Below are 23,143 nucleotides of genomic sequence, written 5' to 3'. Positions count from 1 at the left end.
CTCTACCACTTGAGCCACAGAGCCACTTCTGCCTTTTTCAATTTCTATGCTACTGAGGAATCAAACCCAGGGTATGATGCATACTAGGCAAGCACTCTACCACTAAGCCATATTCCCAGCCCACAAAAGTGTTTTAATCAAATAATCATGCCAGGCACTGGTTACTTATACCTACAATTCTAGGAGGCTGAGATCTGAGAGGATCATGTTTCAAAGCTAGCCCAGAGAGGAACATTTGTGAGACTCTTATCTCCAGTTAATCACTAGAAAACTGGAGGTGTCACTGTGGTTCAACTGGTAGAGTGCTTGCCTTGAGCTGAAAAGCCCAACACAGCACCCAGGCTCAGAGTTCAAGACCCATGACCGACCAAAAAACCACAAAAGCAGTGTAATTCACTTTATTGAATTTGAGTTGACAAAACTAAAATGTCTTAAAATACATTACATTTATAGTACATTTTTGTCATGATTCAAGTGCTTTTTATACCTTGTGTCAAATGTCTTAGAATAAAAGTATTAATGTGTAATTTTTAAAATGATGAATATAATTATGATCATATATTTGATAGAAGTATAAAATTAAATAAATGCAGTTTGATGAATATATAGAATATGAAAATTAGTTTTTATATGAATGTGTATTTTTCTTATATTACTTTGCCTATATGAAGCTAATCTCTGTGTTCTCCTTAGGTTTTGACATTTAAAGAAATGAATTGGCAGATGATTCGAATAGAGGCGGATGCCACCCAAAGTTCACATCTTGAAATTATGTGTGCTCCTGTTCGATTAATAACTAATCAATCAAAAATCAGAGTCACACTTAAAAGAAGAGTGAGTCAACTAGATTACCTTTCAGATTTATTTGTTGCCTATTAGAATTGGCAGAACATTTTAACATTTTGGGTGAAGTATTGACATAATATGAATGGTATATTAAAATAATGTCAAGTAAAGGGAGATAAAAGCAATATTTATAGAAAGCTAGTATAATTAATTATAACATTCTTCATTTCATATGTAATTGCCAAATAGTTTTATTCTTAATAAATTGAATAGAGTTTTCAGAGCCAAATGGCTGCTGAACATTTACTGTCTTATGATTTTGTTTCTTGGGTTGGGAGTATAGCTTGTAAGTACAATATTTACTTTTATCACACAGCAAAACAGAAGAGTAATTTTATTTCTCCTACTTAATCTTCAGGAATAAATATCAAAGCCTTCATTATTGATAACCAACATTCTTAAGATTATGGCCATAATCCTGGCTATTCATATTGAGATCTTAGGATTGTGGTTCAAAGCCAATCTGGGCAAGAGGCTATTGAATCTCCATTTAGCCACAAAATGTTGTAAGTGGAGCTGTGGCTCAAGTGGTAGGTTTCTAGCCTTGAGAAAAAGATTTCAAGGTCAGTGCCCAGGCCTCGAGTTCAAGCCCTAGTACTAGCACAAAAGAAAAGATGTAATTAGTTACTTAGATAAATAGGGAAAATAGTATTTTAAGGTATTAAAAGATGACAGTCCGGGCTGGGAAGTTGGCTCAGTGGTAGAGCGCTTGCCTTGCATGCTTGAGGCCCTGGGTTCGATTCCTCAGCACCATATAAGCAAAAAGAAAAAAGCCGGAAGTGGCTCTGTGGCTCAAGTGGCAGAGCGCTAGACTTGAGCTGAAGAGCTGAGGGACATCGCCCAAGCCCAGAGTTCAAGCCCCATGACCGGACCCAAAAAAAAAAAAAAAAAAAAAAAAAAAAAGATGACAGTCTGCTAAGCTTGGCAATGAAATTTAATTTGTAGGTGATAACTTTTTTGAAAGCATGGCATTTTAAAGACTCACAGTAAGCTTTGTATAACCAAGCACAAATAATAATAAAAAGTGAACGCATTTTTTTTCTCAGAGTTTGGTACTTAATATAGATATTCTGAATTGTGGGTAAAAGAGCATTTTAGTTTTTAACTAGTTGTAATTAAATGATTTGTCAAGTATAAATGCAAATATATATATATATATATGCGCTATATAAATTGTATTGGTTAAGATAAGGAGTTTGTCATTCTTTTGTTATCACTGCTATATATAGCACTAGGAGTTAAAAGTATTTACTAAATGAAATAATTATCCATACCTGTTTTTAATTCTATCATAAACTTTAAGCTTTTTAAAAACTACAGGTGTATTATGTTTTATTTTTGTCTTAATTTTCTCAATACTTTTTTTTTTTGACAGTTAAAAGACTGCAATGTCATAGCAACAAAGTTAGTTCTAATATTGGATGATTTATTATGGGTTTTAACGGATTCTCAGTTGAAGGCTATGGTACAATATGCAAAATCTCTTAGCGAAGCAATAGAAAGATCTACAGAACAGAGGAAAAGTATGGCTCCTGAACCTACACAGGTATGGTGTAAATTAACATAAAAAACTTTACATGTAAGTGGTTTAACTTATTTTTCTTTTGTTGGTCATGGGCTTGAACTCAGGATCTGGGCACTGTCCCTGATCTCTTTTTGCTCAAGACTAGCGCACAACCACTTTCAACCACAGATGCCACTTCTGATTTTCTGGTGTGTAATTAGAGGTAAGAGTTTCAGGACTTTCCTGCTCAGGCTGGCTTCGAACCGTGATCCTCAGATCTTAGCCTCTTGAGTAGCTAGGATTACAGGCGTGAGCCACTGGCACTCAGGTAAAACTAAATTTCTTATTATAAGATAAGATGCCTTACAATATAATTATATATATATATTATGTATAGAGAAATATTAATATTGCCTAGTGCTTTTGTTTGGAACATTTTACTAAGCACCACCAGACTTATTGCTGACATAAAAGCAGCTGCAGTTAACCAGAAAAAGCCAGAAGTGAAATTATAGAGCAAATTGTAGAGCACCAGCCTTGAACAAAAAAGCTTAAGTTATAGCAACTAGGCCCTGAGTTCAGATGTCAGTACTGGCACACACACAAATACACAAAAATAGAATTAAAACTAATACTCAACTAAGTTGTCTATAGTAGTTAATAACTTTTTTTTTTTTTTTTTGGGTCCGGTCGTGGGGTCTGAACTCTGGGCCTGGGCGCTGTCCCTCAGCTTTTCAGCTCAAGGCTAGCACTCTACCACTTCAGTCACAGCGCCACTTCTGGCTTTTTTTTTTTTTTTTTTAATGCTTATATGGTGCTGAGGAATCAAACCCAGGGCCTCATGCATGCAAGGCAAGCGCTCTACCACTGAGCCACCTTCCCAGCCCTAACTTTTTGTTTTTAGAATCATACATATGTGAATATAACGTAAACATTTACTAAAACCTACTTGGTTCATATTCAAGTTGCAAGGTTTAAAAATGTTTTTGTGCTGGTACTAGGGGTTGAACTTAGGGTCTATTGCTTTTGCTTGGCCTTTTTACTTAAAGCTGGCACTCTACCACTTGACCCATACCTCACTTCCAGCTTTTTGTTTGGCTAATTGGAGATAAGACTCTTATCAACTTTCCTGGTGGGATTGAATTCATTGAGGATACTTAAATCTCAGCCTCTTTAGTAAGTAGGGCTAAACATGAGCTACCAGTGTCTGACTAATTTTTAGTTTCCTTCTACTGTAATTCAGAAAAAACATTAGGGGAACTCAATTATTGATACAAAAGAAGTTATATTTTTCATGGCTTTATTACTGCAAGTATTTATGTTTGCTTTGGTGTGAAATTTCTCCTACGTAACTTGGCAGTGGTAATGCAGGTTTGAATTTTTCTAGAGCTCTACAGCAGCCCCATCTACTCAGCAAGTAAAGACACCCCAGACTCCAAATGCTCCTGATCTGAGTGATGCAATTGTAAAACTCTTCAGTGACTTTGATGTTAAAGAAACCTCCCATCATTTAGTGATTTCTCACCTAGATCTCCACATTTGTGATGATATTCATGCAAAAGAAAAAGGTAATATAATTTGCTCATTTCAAAATACTTTGGCCTTTGTAGAATTAATGATAAAACTGAATTTATTGTATATTTTACATATAATATGTAATATGTATTTAGGGTAATTTTTTATTGTTTTGCCATTTATATAGATATATAAATGAAAGGCAAAATTTGAAGCTTTATGCTGTCATAAAATTTTATTTGGTCTTAGTTTGTATTTAAAGCTTAAGTGTTAGGCTACTAGTAATTAACTGTAAAATTCTGTTTAAAAAATAAGAGTTTAGTAAATAGATGACTGCTGAATAAAATATCTTGGATTTGTCTTTGTATTAACTTTTTTATAAATTTGAAATTTATAAATTTTAACCAAGATTCTACTCATTATTATTCACACGTGTTTTCAGCATTATGATTACCCATTTCTAGATGAGTGTGCACCAACAGAACTATGTGGCTCTTTAACGTTTGTGTTTTCTGCCCTTCTCCCTTAATATTTGGTTAGGAAGTTAAATTCCAGTGTGATTTATTTTTTTCTTCCTCCTTTTCCTCTTCCTTTTCTTCCTCCTACTTCTCTTCCTCATTTTCCTCCTCTTAACTCTTACTTACTCAAACATTACAGACATACGCATACAGGAAGCTGTTCTTGGTTATGTTGAAAAATCTGTGGTTCCCTAGTCTAGGAATTGTGCCTTTCTGTTTCTTCTGCCATGGAGCATCCCTGGCCCACTAGTGTTGAGGAAATTCAGCAGGTAGACATCTCAAGAATAATGTTTCTCCGACTTTGGTGGTTTTGTGTATGTTTATGTTTGTGTGTGTACGCACATGTGTAAATGTGCACATATGCACGTGTGCATGATGCATTGGTACTAAGATTTGAATTCAGGGCCTACTCTGTGTTTCTTAGCTTTTTGGCTCAAGGCTGGTGTCTCTACCATGTGAGCTGCTGCTCTGCTTATGGCTTTTAAGTGGTTAATTGGAGCTAAGAGTTTCACTGACTTTTCCAGTCCAAGATGGCTTCATACTGTAATCGTCAGCTCTCACTCTTTCGAGAGGCTAGGATTACAGACAAACATGAGCCAACAGCATCTGGCTTTAATGTGAAGATTGTTGAAAGAGAAACAGAAATATTTGACTTTTGCACCTTGATTATAAAATAAGCTAATGATTTTTAAAAAATAGAGGTATTTGGAAGTGGCACTGTGGCTCAAGTGGTAGAATGCCCACTTTGAGCTGAAGAGCTGAGGGGACAGCATCTAGGCTCAGAGTTCAAGCCCCATGACCGACCCCCCCCCCAAAAAAAATAGATAGAGGTATTTGACCCAAATCAATTCTATCATGAACTCTTTGTACTTTCTAAAAACCAAGAAAGTGAATAGTGAGTCTTAGTTACTTAGCAGTAGACACGGCAGCTGGGAATCAGCTAAAAATAAAAAGGCAGAAGGGTATAGCTTAAGATTTGGGGTTTGCAGATTTGTTGTTTCTTTAGCTTGTGTGTCATTTGGGTTATTGGTGCCATTTTCTGCTTTAGTTTGAAAGGAAAATCCAAACACATTAAAACAAATCAAAGTAATAAAATTGAGCATTAAGAAGTTTTTACTTAGAAAATTTCTGATCTCTTTTACATTCCTTGTTTTTCATTATTCCCTCATAGAATAAACTGAGGGATTTTATTAAAGGGGAAATCCCTGTATTTTATTTTCCGTATTTTACAGGTCTGTAGTCACTTCTACTCTTTGGACAAGGCTCTTTCCAAAAGACTATGAAATATTTTTTCATAAGTTTGCAAAAGATCATTTGGATGCAAACCCTGAGCTAATGCATTATTATATCCCCTTATTGTAAAAACTTGTAAGTTTGCTGTAGAATTTCAGTTTTTATTATGCTGTCTCAGAAACTGCTGACTGTTGTGTATTATATTCTGTACATACCATATTAATTTAATAAAATCTAAAAAATACTGAATTATCTTAAAAGATTGTAAATGAGATGAATTGGGGTTAACTAATATAGGCAATGTATACATTGTTTCTAGCTTATATTTCTTTACTTACAGTTAAATTGTTCATGGTGTTTTAAGCATTTGATTTTTGTGTTGGCATTATGCTGATTTATGTTGACTTTTGATTATATGATTACTATGTAACTTTTGACAACTTACCTGATTGAATATATTCCTCTTTGGTAAGAGGCAGGATGATGCATATAATGAAGTGGTTAAGATTTCCGGGTTCAGGGCTGGGAAGGTGGCTCAGTGGTAGCGCGCTTGCCTTGCATGCCTGAGGCCCTGGGTTCAATTCTTCAGCACCACATAAGCAAAAAGAAAAAAGCCGGAAGTGGTGCTGTGGCTCAAGTGATAGAGTGCTGGCCTTGAGCTGAAGAGCTGAGGGACAGTGCACAGGCCCAGAGTTCAGGCCCCACGACTGGACCCCCCCCAAAAAAAAGATTTCCGGGTTCAGGGTGAAGGAAGGGGTGACATTGTCCAAAAAGAATTGTACTCATTACCTGACTTATAAAATTGTATCTTTTCTGTACAATACCTTAATAATAACAATAAAGTTATATTTTAAAAATAGGATTATCTGGGTTCAAATCCAGCTCATCACTTAGAACTAGCTTTTTGATCTTATTCTATTTACCCTCTTTTTGCCTCAGTTTCTGATCTAGAAAGTAGGTATTATAATAATATTTCTTGGAATTATCAAAATGAAATGAGTATGCTTAAAAACTTAAAATTATTAATATGATTAGGTATTGTAAATATAAAATTTCTAGTACTATCATTTGTCAATTCTTGTGGGCTTAGATACTATTTTTGTATCCTCTTCTAGACTAGAGCCTATCAAATGATAGAAGCTCAATGAATACAAATTAGATGTTATTATTCATGACAAAAGAAAATCACCACTACTTAGATCCCAATTATTTTAAACATTTCAATGGTAAATTAAGTGTTTTTGACATTTGCATAATATTTGCTTAATATTTCTCAGTCTCATCATTTTCTTTTTCCAGAATCAAACAGACGTATTACTGGAGGCGCTATGCAACTCTCTTTTACACAGTTGACCATAGATTATTATCCTTATCATAAAGCTGGTATGTATAACTATTTCTTTAAATGTGTTAATCTTTTTGATATGGACATTTTCAATTTGTTATTTTTAATTCTTTGGTTTTAATCTAATTTGCTAAGGAGAAAAAAGGTCTTTACTATTTTTCTTCTATGGTATTTTACCAAGAAAATAGAATTGCCTTAAAAAATACTTATGCAATTTATGTTGAGGTTCATGTAGATTGTTAGAAACTAAATTTGTTAGGAATGGACAATTTTTAAGTGAATTCTGTATATGTCCAATGTCTTGATTGTATATCAGTACATTACTTTTTAATTGTGTTGTTCAGGTATTGCACATTTTCTTTCTGTTTTTCTTGTCTAATCATTTTATTTTTTAATTTGTGGACACTGGGGCTTGAACAGGGTCTTTGTGTTCTTGCTCAATTTTTTCAAGCATAGCTGACCCTATATTGAGCCATACTACCAGTCATACTTCCAATTAACTTCTGGTTAACTGGGGATAGAGTCTCATGGACTTTAAAGATTTATTCTCAGATGTCAACCTCCTGAGTAGTAGGGATTATAGATAGGCTTTAGCCATTGCATCATTCTTTGAATTATGATAAAGGAAAAGGAGGGAGGGAAAAGTAGAGAAATGGGAGGAGGTGGGGAAGGAAAAAAGAAAGGAAAGAAAGAGAAAGAAGGGAAGGAAAGAAAATAAATTGATTGATTTTGGTATGGGTGTATTTTAGTAGTAGAGTACATTCCTAGAATGTTCCAAGCCATGCTTGGAGTTCCGGTCGTGGGCCTGAACTCTGGGCCTGGGCATTGTCCCTTAGCTCTTCAGCTCAAGGCTAGTGCTCTACCACTTGAGCCACAATGCCACTTCTGGCCTTTTTTTTTTTTTTTTCTGCTTATGTGGTGCTGAGGAATCGAACCCAGGGCCTCATGCATGCAAGGCAAGCGTTCTACCACTGAGCCACCTTCCCAGCCCCCAAGCCATGTTTAATTCCAAGCACCAAAAAAGGAAGGGAAAGAAGGAGAAAAAAAAGAAAAGAGAGAGAGGGAAATTATTTTCTAAATAACAAAACCTAACACATATTTGTACTATTTTTGTATGTGGCAAAAGCAAGTTATTAATATTTTGAATTTTCCATGATATTTTGTATATAATACAAATTTAGGAACATTTTCACTCATATTTTCTAAATTTCATCTGTAAGATGTGATCCTGATAGGTTCTTTATTTTCAAATAATAAAAATAGAAAATATATGAGTATTTATAACCAAATTAAGTAATTTAGCCTCAGCACACCACACATCTCTGCCTTTTGATAGAATATGGTCTTGTTTTTTTTTTAAATTTTATGCAATAGGAAAAGACTAAAAACAAAAAACATAACAAATTTTCCATAGATTTGAAAAGATAGAGATATTTTCAGATTCATATTGCTACCTACCAAATGGTTTTATAATTTCTATAACACTACCTTACAGAATTTAATGCTTAGGCCCAGGTACCAGTGGCTCATACCTATAATCCTAACTACCCAGAAGACAAAATTCAGAGGATCAAGGTTTGAAGCCAGCTAAGACATAAGATTCTTGAGACTTCATCTCCAAAATATCCAGTAGAAGGCCAGTTTGGAGGCTTGACTGAAGTGGTAGAATGCCAGCAATGGACAAAAAAACTGAGTGAGAACACGAGGCCCTGAGTTCAAAAAACCCCTATACTCATGTGTGTGCATATACACATACATACCTACACACATGCACACAAAGTTGTACTATTTATTTTGATTTTGTTTTAAAAGCATTTTATAAGAAAGATGCTTACAAACTCTTAGAATCTTATAGCTATAGAAATCATTCATATATGGGAAGATAAGACTTTCAGTCACGGTAGATTTTCTTTTCATAATCTTTTTATGAACACATTCCTTAGTTGATGCAAAGAAAGTTAATGTTGATTTTGTATTTTCCTTTCCCAAACATGTGTAACTCTTTATGACTGAGTTCACCTTGAGAGGTTCTGTTGATTTCTTACCATATTTTATCCATTTTATGGATTAATTCTATATTAGTTAAAAGGATTAATTAATAAATTAAAGGATTAATTCTATATAAGTTAATTCTATATTCATTTTTGATGAAAGGATTTTATGCCTCGATGTTATTTTCTGAGATTCTAATGAAGGCTTGACAGATGATTTAACCTCTAGTGAAGATTGTCTTGTGGATTTGAATTGAAACTTTGAGTATTATTCCATCAGAAATGATTTTAGATAGAAAGTTCTCCAGATCACTTGCTTTTGGCATTCTCTTCCTCTGTTCTCAATGTCTTGCTCTCATTTTAAAAAGAAGTAGGTGAAGACTGTAAACTTGTTGGAAGAGTAAAGATTACCTTGAAAAGTTGACCAAAGTTCATTCAGAGCATTGTTATGAGAGAATAAATGGAAATTGTACATTGTCAGTGAAAAGATGTTATTCATTTTACAGGAGACAGTTGTAGTCACTGGATGTATTTTAGTGATGCAACCAAGACAAAAAATGGATGGGCCAATGAACTGTTACATGAGTTTGAGTGCAACGTTGAAATGCTTAAACAGGCTGTAAAGGACCATAATGTAGGTTCACCTCCTAAATCCCCAACACATGCCTCTCCCCAGCACACACAAACAGGTATTTTACCTATTAACATTATAGCATTTACCTAATTGTGTGTGTGTGTGTGTGTGTGTGTGTGTGTGTGTGTGCGTGTTTTCCAATGTATTTTCTGTAAAGTATTATTTTTGATTAAGGTCATAAGATCTTGTATACTTTATCCAGAACAACATAGATTTATGCACTTTTACACTTAATATAACCAATTGGAGTAAAGAAATTTTCAGTTTGATAAATGACTCATAGATCTGTCATTTTTAACATTGTAAAATAGTAACTTGGATGTGTGAAAAATATGATTCTTGTTTACATATGAGTAATTAGCCAGATGCTGGTAGTTCATACCTGTCATCCTATCTGAGATCTGGAAGATCAGGGTTCAAGGCCATCTGCCAAAAAAAGAGCAGTATTTCTGTATGATTTTATAAAGAATTTCCATATATACACTCTTTTGTGAGAAGTTAGTGTTCACCTACATTTTTAGTGCCTTGTTTTTTTTGGCCAAGACTGGGATTTGAACTCAGGCTTGTATGCTTTTGGCTTACTTTCTTCTTACCACTTAAGCCATGCTCCCAGCTCAGCTTTTTGCTGATTAATTGAAGATGAAGTCTTGAGTGTTTTTCCCCTGGACTGGCTTAGAACTGTGATCTTCCAGATCTTAGCCTTCTAGGTGTCTAAAATTATAGGTATAAACAACCCAAGCTTCCATCAGCTTTCTTAAAAACAAAAGTGCATCTATTAAAAAAGAATTTTTTTTTTTTTTTTTTTTTTTTTGGTCCAGTTGTGGGGCCTGAACTCTGGGCCTGGGCGCTGTCCCTCAGCTCTTCAGCTCAAGGCTAGTGCCCTACCACTTGAGCCACAGCCCCACTTCTGGTTTTTTTCTTTTTGCTTATGTGGTGCTGGGGAATCGAACCCAGGGCCTCATGCATGCAAGGCAAGCACTCTACCACTGAGCCAACTTCCCAGCCCTTAAAAAAGAATTTTGTAATAAATTAAACAGAGTTTTTGTTTCCTACAGAGAAGGATTCTACTCTGAAAAGCAGTTCTAGAACATCTTCAGTATTATCTCAACAATCAAAAGCTAAGCTTATGTCTAGTTCCGTTGTGGTTAGACTTGCAGATTTCAATATATACCAGGTATGTTTTATTTTTAAAATTAATCTCGTGAACACTTTCAGTGTTTTTTTACAAGAAACTTTAACAACTAATGCCACTGTTTTAAACATACGACTAGTTTTGTAAAATGACTCAATAAGATAGGATAGATAATATCAGCTCATGAATCTTTGTTTAAGGAGTTACCTAGAATTAGCCAAAATTTAATGACAAGGACACATTACTTGAGGCTGCAGCACTCTCTAAGTTGTCTCATATCCCAAAATCTACCATACTTATGGTTTTATTATAAGGAAGCAATATAAATAAGAACCAAACATAGGAAAAAGTGTGTAGAGCAGAATCTGGAAGGGTTCCAAATGTTAAACTTAGGGTTTGGGAGGTAGCTCAGTGGTAGAGAGTTCACCTAACATTTATGAAGCCCAAACTCCAGCACCACATGTAGATGTATGACAATATGCTTGAAATTTGTAGTTGAACTCAGCATGAGAATAGATTGATAGCAAATGACTTGAAGCCTTCCACCTCCTCCAAACAAATAAGACTATCAAATGTGACCATCCCCACCAAAGTCATTTTGATGTCAGAAATTACCAGTTGCACACATGAATAGGAAATGACAAGCCCTAGTTATCTCAAAGGAACAAGGACAAAGGCCAGAACTTCTTTTGTGATCAAATTTCTTACTATATAGTTGTCTGTGGGGGAGAAACTAAAATTCCTTTTCCACTTTATTAAACTTAGTATGGATTGGCCATATTGTGTACATAATTTAATCACTACAAACCCTCATTTTTATTATCTTATGTGGGCTATAATCTTAAAAAATGGTCTAATGTTATTGTATTTGAAACCAGTTTTTTGTTTCTTGGTTTTTTTTGTTTGTTTGTCTGTTTTTAAGCAAAGAGAAAAGTTCATTTGAAAGCCAAAGAAAACTATGAAAGTAGTAAGACAGGAGCCCTAAAGAGGAGTCCCAGTTTATTTTTATTTATTTATTTTTTGAGAGAGTGTATTATGTAGTTCAGACTCTCCTCAAACTTGGCAATCTTACTCCCTCATCTTTACGTGTACTGGTTTTATAGGGCATATGCCACCATGCATGGCTTTGTGAACCTTTTTTTAAAATAACAGATTTTAAACCAGGCACTGATAACCCATGATATCTCAGAAGGCTAAGATCAGAGGATCACAGTTTGAAGCCTGTCTTGGCAAGAAAGTCTGTGAAACTCTGCTGTAATTAACCACCAAATAGCCAGAAGTGGAGCTGTGACTCAAGTGGTAGAGTACTAGCCTTGAGCATAAAAGCTCAGAGATGACAAACCAGGACCTGCATAAGACAACAACAACAAAACTCAGCAGATTTCAGACATAATAATTTATAAAATGGGGGCTCGGCAGGTGGCTCAGTGGTAGAGTGCTTGCCTTGCATAAGGCCCTGGGTTCAATTTCTTAGTACCACATAAGCAGAAAAAGCCAAAAGTGGTGCTGTGGCTCAAGTGGTAGCATGCTAGCCTTGAGCTGAAGAGCTGAGGGACAGTGCCCAGGCCCAGAGTTCAGGCCCCATGACTGGAAAAAAAAAATTATAAATTGTACTAGCTTTTGATAAGCCTGTGGGTTTATCTGAAAAGTAGCTTCCATTGTCCCCCAAGTCACATTGACAGTGACAAAACAGTTGTTTGTCACACTTGAAAGGAGTGCTGCTGACATCTAGTGGGTAAAAGGCCAGCAATGCTGCTGAAAATGTGACAGTGTGCAAGACTCTCTCCATAAAGTTATCTGACCCAAAGTACTAATAGTGTCAGTTTTGAGTAACCCTGATTTAAGCTATTTTCTCATTGTGCAATTAATTCTTTCTTTACATTCTCTTTTTATAATGCAGCATGTTTAAAGTATATTTTGTTGTATATTTTGTTGCTGTATCTATGTTTTAGACTTAAGTAAGATCATACGTTAATGAGGAACAGGAATCATCATAATAACATATTTCTGAGAGTAATGAAACCTCATAGGGGCTAGTGCTAATAGGGGCTAGTGCTATAGCTCAAGTGGTAGAGTCTAACAATGGCAGGGCCCTGAGTTCAATCCTCAGACCACCAGTGAGAGAAAGAAAAAGAGAGCGAATCCCCCCCTCCACATACATACATACACACATGCACTAAAAATAAAATAGTTAGTGGTATAAATAAAAAATTAGGCTGAGCCATATATGGTGGCTCATGCCTAATTCCAGCACTTGGGAGACAGGGCAAGAAGATCAGGAATTCCAGGTTAGATTAGATTGGGTTATATAGCAAGTTCTAGGCCATCCTGGACTATATGAGAAGGTTTGTCTCCAAAAATAAATGGAGAGAGAGAGAGAGAGAGAGAGAGAGAGAGAGAGAGAGAGAGAGAGAGAGAGAGAGAGAGAGAGAGAGAGAGAGAAAATATTCTTTCTAATTTTAGTAAGGGAAAGGAGAATTAAAATGAGACACATAATTGAAAAGAATTAGTTTTTACATGCGATAAAAGGCTTTTTAATTACGTACTGTAGGGCTGGAAAGGTGGCTCAGTGGTAGAGTGCTTGCCTTGCATGCATGAGGCCCTGGGTTCAATTCCTCAGCACCACATAAGCAAAAAGAAAAAAGCCGGAAGTGGCTCTGTGGCTCAAGTGGTAGAGCGCTGGCCTTGAACTGAAGAGCTGAGGGACAGCACCCAGGCCCAGAGTTCAGGCCCCAGGACTGGACCCCCCCAAAAAAAATTATGTATTGTAAGAATGTGATTTAACATTATAAAGGATACAGATAGAATGTTTATTACAAGATGAAACAATGTCCGTGGAAAAAGTATTGTTCTTAATATGAGAAATCTATACATTTGTTGTGCCAGATGCTGGTGGCTCATATCTGTAATCCTAGCTACTCAGGAGGCTGAGATCTGAGGACCACGGTTCAAAGCCAGTCTGGGCAGGAAAGTCTGTGAGAATCTTATCTCCAATTAACTCACAGAAAATGGAAGTGGAGCAGTGGGTCAAAGTGGTAGAATGCTAGCCATAAGCAAAAGAGCTCAGGGACAGTGCCCAGGCCCTGAGTTCAAGCCCCATGACTGCAAAAAGAAAGAAAGAAAGAAAAGAAAAAAAGAAACATTAAAAAAAAAAGCTTTGAGGGCCATAGGTGGGCTTAGTAAATTAGCATAAAGAAATGAATTAGATAAAAGTTTATTGTTTAAACTTTGGAAAAATTACATTTTCAATATAATTATATAAATTATCTGTTTGAGAAGTAGAGTGAAAAAAAGAAACTAGACCTTTTAAATAGTGGTTCTTTTGGAAAATAAGAGATTAAACTGTTTGACAGAACCATTTATAGTTATATTTAAAATTATTGCGGTATATGACAGAATGTTCAATTCAGTGAAATTAAGTACATTCACAATGTGCAATCAGTACTACCCTTCATTTCCTGAAACTCTTAAATACTTGTATTGGTTTTCATAATAATAGAGAAGTTATGGTGAATTATTATAAAGCACATTCTGGAGAGGCATTCTGTTTTTTGTTTGTTTGTTTTTTTTTTTGCCGGTCATGGGGCCTGAACTCTGGGTCTGGGTGCTGTCCCTCAGCTCTTCAGCTCAAGGCTAGTGCTCTAGCACTGGAGCCACAGTGCCACTTCCGGCTTCTTCTGTTTATGTGGTGCTGAGGAATCGAACCCAGGGCCTCATGCTTGCAAGGCATGCACTCTACCGCTGAGCTACCTTCCCAGCCCCCATGGAGAGGCATTCTGGTCTTGAGGACTTCAATCTGCATCTTGACTCTGCCATTTATTATTATTGTTATTTTCTTTTTCCTTTTGGCTCAAAATAAAATTGTAAGGAATATTGTACAAAGCTTAATTTTGTAACTGATAAAGATCCAAAATGATTATAGTGTTTTCTAAATATTTGGTGGGTATTATTTTTATATAATATGAAGTTAAATATACAAGTTTGCATTAGTAGTTAACCATTGACAGATGATTAAAATAGCTTTACAAGACTTGAAAATGTCTAAGATGAATAAATTCTTTGGAAAAGCCTTTATGTAGTACTACTTTAACATAGATATTTTTTCAGGTCTCTACAGCAGAACAATGTCGTTCTTCCCCTAAAAGTATGATTTCCTGCAACAAAAAATCCTTGTATCTTCCACAAGAAATGTCAGCTGTCTACATAGAATTCACAGAATATTACTATCCAGATGGAAAGGATTTTCCCAGTAAGAGAGTTTACTATTTATTTTGGTATTATCAATTATTTTTGCAAAGTTTTGGAGTTTTGTAAGTATGAAAGACAAAAATTACTCATCGCAATTTATAGAACATAACCATAATACAACATTTGTACTGATATTATTTGTTCCTATGTCCTTTTTCTTCTCTTTTTATGGCATTCTTTATTTTTTGGTGCTGGTCTCTGAATTTGAACTCAATAGCCTGGTCACTGTCCCTGAGCTTTTTGACTCAGTGCTAGCACTTTTCTCGTTGAGCCATAGTCCATTTCAGGCTTTTTAAAATAGAGGACAAGAATCTCACAAACTTTCCTGCTTGGGCTGGCTTTGAGCCTTGATCCTCAGATCTCAGCCTCTTGAGTAGCTAGGATTACAGGCGTGAGCCACTGGTGCCTGGCTGCTTTGTTTATTCATACTTGAAAAACTTTTTTTCTTCACAGTTCCATCACCTAACCTATATAGCCAGCTGAATGCACTGCAATTTACTGTGGATGAAAGAAGCATTCTATGGCTAAATCAATTTCTTCTGGACTTAAAACAGAGCCTTAATCAGTTCATGACTGTGTACAAGCTGAATGACTCAAAATCTGATGAGCATGTTGATATTCGAGTGGATGGATTAATGCTAAAGGTATTACATAAACAAGTGGCTATGAGCACGGAACCATTTATATGGAAGATAAGTTGAATGTATTATAATTTTCAGGATATAAGATAAATGTTCAGATAGAAAATGACTTCCTCATGATACTAACTTTTATTTTGAAATTTCAGATATAGTTTGATTCTCAATTATAGAAACTGTAAGAGACTCCTTCCCTCCACACATGATTTGGTTTTTTCCCCCCTTTCCATCCATTTGGACAAAAGCTATAGTCAAAATTTTAATATTGAGCAATTTTTTTTCTACTTCAGAATTGGTAAAAAAAAGTTTTTCTGAGAAAGGTAAATTATACAATAAAACTTAAAAAAATTTAAATAAGCAGTATTTCTTTTACATTTATTCCATTATTTATTATTAGTTTCCAAGAAAAGAGAAAGTTTTTGTTATTGTTGTTGGTTGTAGGTCTTGAACTCAGGACCTGGGTTCTGTCCCTGAGTTCTTTTGCTCAACTCTAGTTCTCTACCACTTTGAGCCACAGGTCCACTTCTGGTCTTTGAGTGGTTAAGTGGAGATGAGAGTCTCACAGGAACTTTTCTGTGCAGGCTGGCTTTGAATCATAAGCCTCAGATCTCAGCCTCCTGAGTAGCTAGGATTATAGTATGAGCCATGGGTGTCCAGCTGGAAAGTTGGTTTTTTATTTTATTTTGTTATATAGCTAAATAGTCAATAATCTGAACTGTATGCATATTTAAGTTTTAAAAGAAAGAAGTTTAAAATAAAAACTGGTTTTTAAATTACATTTTTATTATCTTTAGTTGTACAAATGGGCTAGAATGCAGTGTGTCAGTTCATTAGTATAACGCATTAGTATAACGCATCAACGTTTCCTTTTTAATTGTTCTCTCCATCCCTCCCAACTTCACCCATCTCCTTGATTTTGCTAATTACATAGTATGTATATTGAATATTATGATTATTTCTTTTCCCTCTTCCTCTCTTCATTTGTCTTTTATTCATTATGTTTTTACTAGTTCTGGGGCTTGGCCTGAGCACTGTCCTTAGTTTTCTCACTCAAAGCCAGCACTCTGCCACTTGAGCCACAACTATACTTCCAGCTTTGCTAATTAATTCAAGAGTTTCGCAGACTTTGTTGTCTTGGTTTGCTTCAAACCTTGATTCTCAGATCTCAGCCTTCTGAGAAGCTAAAATTAACAGGTGTGATTCACTGGTACCCACCAAAATCTTCCTTCCTTCCTTCCTTCCTTCCTTCCTTCCTTCCTTCCTTCCTTCCTTCCTTCCTTCCTTCCTTCCTTCCTTCCTTCCTTTTTCTTTCTTCCTTCTCTCCCTCCCCTCCCTCTCTGTCTTCCTGTCCCTGTCTCTGTCCCTCTCTCTCCCTTTCCTTCTCCTTCCTTCCTTCCTTCCTTCCTTCCTTCCTTCCTTCCTTCCTTCCTTCCTTCCTTCCTTCCTTCTTTCCTTCCTTTCCTTCCTTTCCTTCCTTCCTTCCTTCCTGCTATATGGGGCTTATACTCGGGGCCTGGGCACTGTCCATGAGCTCTTTTGCTCAAGGCTAGTGCTTTACCATTTTGAGCCACAGTGCCACTTCCACTTTCCTGATGGTTACTTGGAGGTAAGAATCTCACAGATTTTCCTGACCGGATTGGCTTTGAAGCATGATCCTTAGATTGCAGCCTCCTGAGTAGCTAGGACTACAGACATGAGCCATCAGCGCCTGGCTCAAAATGCTCTTTTGCAAAACAAAACAAAACCAACAACAACCCAAGAAACTAGGTTAGCAGAGTTGGAGATGGATGACAGTTTCGATTTCTAGGCCTATTGTTTGTATATATCGGTATATATACTGTATACCTTTAATATATTCTCTGTGAAATGATGTTAGTAAAACTCAAAAATTGTAGGGCAGGAATTTTGCGTTCTATGAAAGATTTTTATAGAATTCTGTATTAATTGGTATATTTTCTTTCTTTTTTTAAATTGGTATATTTTCTAACATACAGTTTGCTAAGTTAGAATTATATAGTGATCTTTGCTTTTTTTTTTGAGTATGAATAGTAAGTCAAGTCACTTTAAACTCTTGATGTGAATATTTTTGAAGATTGGATTATCTCTTGAGAATTAGTATAGAAAGTAATTTGAGCCATTATGTTAGGGTTATTTTCTTAAGTTTTCTTCCAGAAAACTGATTCTGTTATAGTCACTTCATTCATAAAGTCATCTCTTGAAATTCTTGAAGTTAAAATATCTTTTAAAAAATGAATTTTTCAGAACTGGCATTTTTTATGTGTACAATTAGTAAAAAGTCATTTAATTTAAATGTATTCTTTTATTTGTGATTTATGATTTATAGTATTTTATATACATTATTCATTTTTTAAAATTTAGTTTATTTATTTTTGTTGGTCATGGGCCTGAACTCTGGGCCTGGGCGCTGTGCCTCAGGTCTTCAGCTCAAGGCCTAGTGCTTTACCACTTGACCCACAGTGCCACTTCTGGCTTTTTTTCTGCTTATGTAGTGCTGAGAACCCAGGGCCTCATATATGTAAGGCAAGCACACTACCACTGAGCCACCTCCCCAGTCCCCCTCATGTTTATTTTTGAAGTTTATTTTTAGTTGTCGATCCTGTAGTTTTCTTAAACTCAGTTTGTAAAAGATTTGAAAGAGAGATAATGTTTTATGCCTGGACAAGAAAAAAATATTTGTGGAGAACATGTCAAGAAATAGTATTCTTAAGTCATAAGCTTATTTTATCTTCAAGATATGTGGGCTTATAAGTTGGACTGGAGTAATTTTTTTACCTTCTAGATTGTCATTCCTTCCGAAATGAAATCTGAATGTCATCAAGATCAACCACACACCCTTTCTATTCAGAGTTCTGAAATGATTGCCACAAATACAAGGCACTGTCCAAACTGTCGACATTCTGATCTAGAAGCTCTGTTTCAAGACTTCAAAGATTGTGATTTTTTTAGTAAAACTTACACTCGCTTCCCTAAGTCTTCTGACAGTTTTCATCTTCTACATCCAATTTTCCAGAGACATGCTCATGAACAAGATACTAAAATGCATGAAGTGTATAAAGGAAATATTACTCCTGAGTTGAATAAATATACTCTTAAATCTTCTGCTGCCATGGATGTTTGGGCAGTACACTTTTCTCAATTTTGGATAGATTATGAAGGCATGAAAAGTGGGAAAGGAAGACCAATAAGTTTTGTAGATTCGTTTCCTCTATCTTTCTGGATTTGTCAACCAACAAGATATGCAGAGTCACAAAAAGAGCTGCAGAATTGTAATCAAGTATCTCTAAATACATCCCAAAGTGAATCTAGTGATCTGGCTGGCCGACTGAAGCGGAAGAAGCTCTTGAAAGAGTATTATAGTACAGAATCTGAGCCCTTGACAGATGGTGGTCAGAAACCTTCATCAGATACATTTATAAGCTTTTCCTCTTCATCATCAGATGCAGATATTCATGTCTTGGTTCATGTTCATAAACATGTTAGTTTGCAGATCAATCACTACCAATATCTGCTGCTACTTTTCCTACATGAATCACTTATTCTCCTTTCAGATAACTTAAGGAAAGATGTGGAAGCTGTGACTGGCAGTCCTGCTAGCCAGACATCTGTTTGTATTGGTGTTTTACTTAAAAGTGCAGAACTAGCTCTCTTGCTACATCCAGTGGATCATGTCAATACTCTTAAGTCACCTCTTTCTGAAAGTGTGAGCCCAATGGTTCCTGATTACTTGCCTACAGAAAATGGAGAATTTTTATCTTCGAAAAGAAAACAATTTAGTAGTGGTATAAATCAAATAAGAAGTGTAACTGTTAATCATATGTCAGACAACAGGTCTATGAGTGTTGATCTTAGTCATGTCCCTTTAAAGGATTCTTTGCTTTTTAAATCAGCTAGTGATACAAATCTGCAGAAAGGTACTTCTTTTCTGGAGTATTTAACAGATAAGCATTTAGGGAAAATAAGTGAAGATGAAAGTAGTGGACTTACTTACAAGAGTGGCTCAGGAGAAATTGGATTACAAATAAGTGACAAAAAGGATTCATCTCATGCAGATTCAAGTAGTGTCTTGAACTACAGGGAAGGATCAAAAATGCCATCATTTGGTAATGACAGTAATCAAAACATGCTTTCAAATAATTTAACTAATAAAGGAAATGAAACCATAGAGTCCATCTTCAAAGCTGAAGATTTGCTTCCAGAAGCATCTTCACTCCCTGATAGCCTGGAAATGAGTAAAGAAGAAGGATCCACAATTAGAACACTTAAACCTCAGTCATCTTTAAGGTAACAACATGCTATTATAATTTGGCGTTTCTTTGTTTTGCTGAGTATATGTGCATATGAATGTATTTTGGGGGGGCATTTACTCATTACAAAGTATGACATTGTTAGAGTTGCTAGAAGGAGTAGATTATTGAAAATATGAGAACTCTTTGAACTTATACATTAAATTTTAAAAACTGTGGAAACTACATTATATTTAATAATTTGTATGATAAAATTCTTTGTAATAATTTTCTGTTAATTTTGTTTAATAGTGGAAAGCCTAAGGAACGTTGCCCACCCAACCAGGTTCCACTCTGTGTTTCTTATAAGAACATGAAAAGAAGCTCCTCCCAAATCTCCTTGGATACTATTTCAATTGACAGCATGATACTGGAAGAACAGTTGTTAGAAAGTGATGGAAGTGATAGTCAGATATTTTTGGAAAAAGGTAAAGCAGAGAAGTTTAAATTTTCTTATTATATATTTAAATATTTAAATAGCTTTATTTTATTTATACACACGCCCCTACACTACCTTACTAATAGTTGTTCTCATGCTTTCTTTAGCCAGAAACTCCTGTCTTTTATGACTGACATTCAGCAATTACTTGTACGTTTAGATTATAAAGTAACCAACACTAAAGCTACACAAACACACACACACACACACACACACACACACACACACACACACACACACACACACACACACACACACACACACACACACACACACACACACACACACACACACACACACACACATTCAGCAAATGGTTCTGGGCAAACTAATTGGCTATTTGCATGCAGCATGTAGACTAAATCTAGATCCTTATTTCTCACTCTGTACAAAAATCATCTGCACATAGATCAAATATCTTTAAGTAGGGCCTAAAACTTTGAAACCTCTATGGTAAAACATGAGGAAAATTCTGAAAATATAGGCACAACAATTATTTTCTGAAGGAAACCACAATTGCCCAGAAAAGAAGAGCAAGAATTGAAATAGGAACTCATACAATGCTGGTTGAAAGTTATATAGACAGGAAGTAGCAGAGACAGATTTGTTAGCCAGTCTAACTTAAAAGTTCAAACTTTTGGTTCTTTTTTTTTGTTGTTGGTAATGGGACTTGAAAAAGTTCAAACTTTTAAGTTTATGCTATACTGGTTCTCTAGATTCAGGGAATGATTGTTATCACATGTAAAAAAAAAAATCCCCAATCTGACCCCAGTACAGGTAATTCATGGCAACCTCCTTTTCAGTATATCATTATAGTACGTAGTATTAGAATTATTATAAGTTATAAAAAACTATCCTAGACAGCTCTAGAATTGATAGCTCTAGTTACTGCCTGTTCCCTTATGGTATCAAATCCTTTCTTAATAAGATTTCTGTCATATGATCCATATATATTTCAAAAACTATTCCTATGGCAAATATCCCTACTCTTCCACAAAAAGCATAGTGATTTCCTTATTTGTATTAAGTAATAAAAATAACTACCACTTAATGTGAGAAACCTAAAAACACAACTCTAATTTAGAAAATAAAATCATACCAAAGTGTCACATTTTAGAGATATCTTCAGTTCTAAGAATTTGTGTATATGTAGTTATTATTATGTTATAGACATGTTTTTATAATCTTTATCACTGGTAAGCATTACCTAATATCATTTTAATCACTTCAAAAATGTTTTTAAGCCTTCATAAATTTGACATAAGAATACTGTGGTCTTTAGGCATTTCCTTAATGTGGAGTTTTTAAATTGCTTATAATGTTTGACAGTTCAAAAATGCTATCAATAATTGAATTGTTTTATAAATTTTATCTACAAATTTCTAGTTACTGTCTTAGAATAGATTGCAGGAGTGTATTATTTGTAAGTTCTTAAAACATACTGACTTTATATATAACATTTAAATGCTGTGCATTCCTGGTATTCTTGAATTCTTAATTATTTTCTTATGTTAGGAACTGATAACTCATTGGGAAGAGTTTCCCAGATTTTTTTTGTCTTAATTTTATGGAAAATCTATGAATACTCTCATTGTAAGAAAAACATTAGATAATATGAAAATTTCTAGATTACAAAACTTTTTTTGACAATAACATTTTTTTTTTTTTTTTTGGTCCAGTCGTGGGGCCTGAACTCTGGGCCTGGGCGCTGTCCCTCAGCTCTTCAGCTCAAGGTTAATGCTCTACCACTTGAGCCACAGTGCCACTTCTGGCTTTTTTCTTTTTGCTTATGTGGTGCTGAGGAATTGAACCCAGGGCCTCATGCATGCAAGGCAAGCGCTCTACCACTGAGTCACCTTCCTAGCCCTGAAGATAACATTTTAACATCATCTTTAGTCTACCTTGTCTACATTACCTACTTCATAAGTAATTATACTAGCCGGGCGCTGGTGGCTCACGCCTGTAATCCTAGCTACTCAGGAGGCTGAGATCTGAGGATCGCGGTTCAAAGCCAGCCCGGGCAGGAGAGACTGTGAGACTCCTATCTCCAATAAAACCACCAGAAAACTGGAAGTGGCGCTGTAGCTCAAGTGGTAGAGCGCTAGCCTTGAGCTGAAGAGCTGAGGGACAGCGCCCAGGCCCAGAGTTCAAGCCCCACGACCGACAAAAAAAAAACAACAACAAAATAAGTAATTATACTTCCAGACCTTTACCCATGTATTTATATATATATGTGTGTCATACATAAATACCAGCTGCAAACAGGTATTTGTATATTTACATGCATACTACTTATGAGTATGTATTCTTATGAACACACAGACACGTAGCTGGACCACCAGCTCCTATGTAGTCTCCTCACATCTGTTCTTGTCCATCTGTAGTTTATTCTATAGGCAAAATGCCACTCTAAAAACATGCCATTTTCCCAGTTTAATCCTTATAACTGCTTGTTGCTGTAAGGCTAGTTTTAAGTCCTTAATGTTACTTACAGTATAACATTATTTATGTAACATTACTATGGTAACGTAACATTACTTATAGTGTAAATTAATTACAGTGTGTAATTTGATCCTAACTTTTTCCGGTGTTTTTGCTTGTGTTTACTACACTTCTTAGTTTCTGTACTGACAGTGTTTTCCATCTTGAATTTTGTTCTTGCTCTTGGAAAACTCTTTTTCTTTCTTTCTAATCACTTTAGCAAAAAGATGTTATCAAAGAAGCCTTGGAAAACCCCCAACTGCCAGAAAGAACCTTTAAGGTGCTTCCATTAGCTCAATGTACCACCATTGTATA

General features: G+C 35.5%; 1 protein-coding gene across 2 annotated transcripts in view; it reads left to right on the top strand.

Annotated features, from left to right (window-relative positions):
- Bltp3b (bridge-like lipid transfer protein family member 3B) overlaps nucleotides 1-23,143 on the top strand; it is a 73,889-nt gene that overhangs the window by 36,395 nt on the left and 14,351 nt on the right. For both annotated transcript variants that reach the window (XM_069990906.1, XM_069990916.1), the window contains 10 exons: nucleotides 694-834; nucleotides 2,222-2,392; nucleotides 3,738-3,918; nucleotides 6,916-6,999; nucleotides 9,459-9,641; nucleotides 10,642-10,760; nucleotides 14,826-14,967; nucleotides 15,420-15,610; nucleotides 18,405-19,906; nucleotides 20,161-20,336. In XM_069990906.1, the coding sequence (XP_069847007.1) occupies nucleotides 694-834; nucleotides 2,222-2,392; nucleotides 3,738-3,918; nucleotides 6,916-6,999; nucleotides 9,459-9,641; nucleotides 10,642-10,760; nucleotides 14,826-14,967; nucleotides 15,420-15,610; nucleotides 18,405-19,906; nucleotides 20,161-20,336 (2,890 nt within the window). The remainder of the gene's footprint in view (nucleotides 1-693; nucleotides 835-2,221; nucleotides 2,393-3,737; nucleotides 3,919-6,915; nucleotides 7,000-9,458; nucleotides 9,642-10,641; nucleotides 10,761-14,825; nucleotides 14,968-15,419; nucleotides 15,611-18,404; nucleotides 19,907-20,160; nucleotides 20,337-23,143) is intronic.

Source organism: Dipodomys merriami, unplaced genomic scaffold (genome assembly GCF_024711535.1).
Source record: "Dipodomys merriami isolate MVZ:Mamm:240054 unplaced genomic scaffold, mDipMer1.0.p SCAF_10, whole genome shotgun sequence".
NCBI lineage: Eukaryota > Metazoa > Chordata > Mammalia > Rodentia > Heteromyidae > Dipodomys > Dipodomys merriami.
Note: the sequence above shows the minus strand (reverse complement) of the source record. Positions and strands in the feature narration are given on the sequence as shown.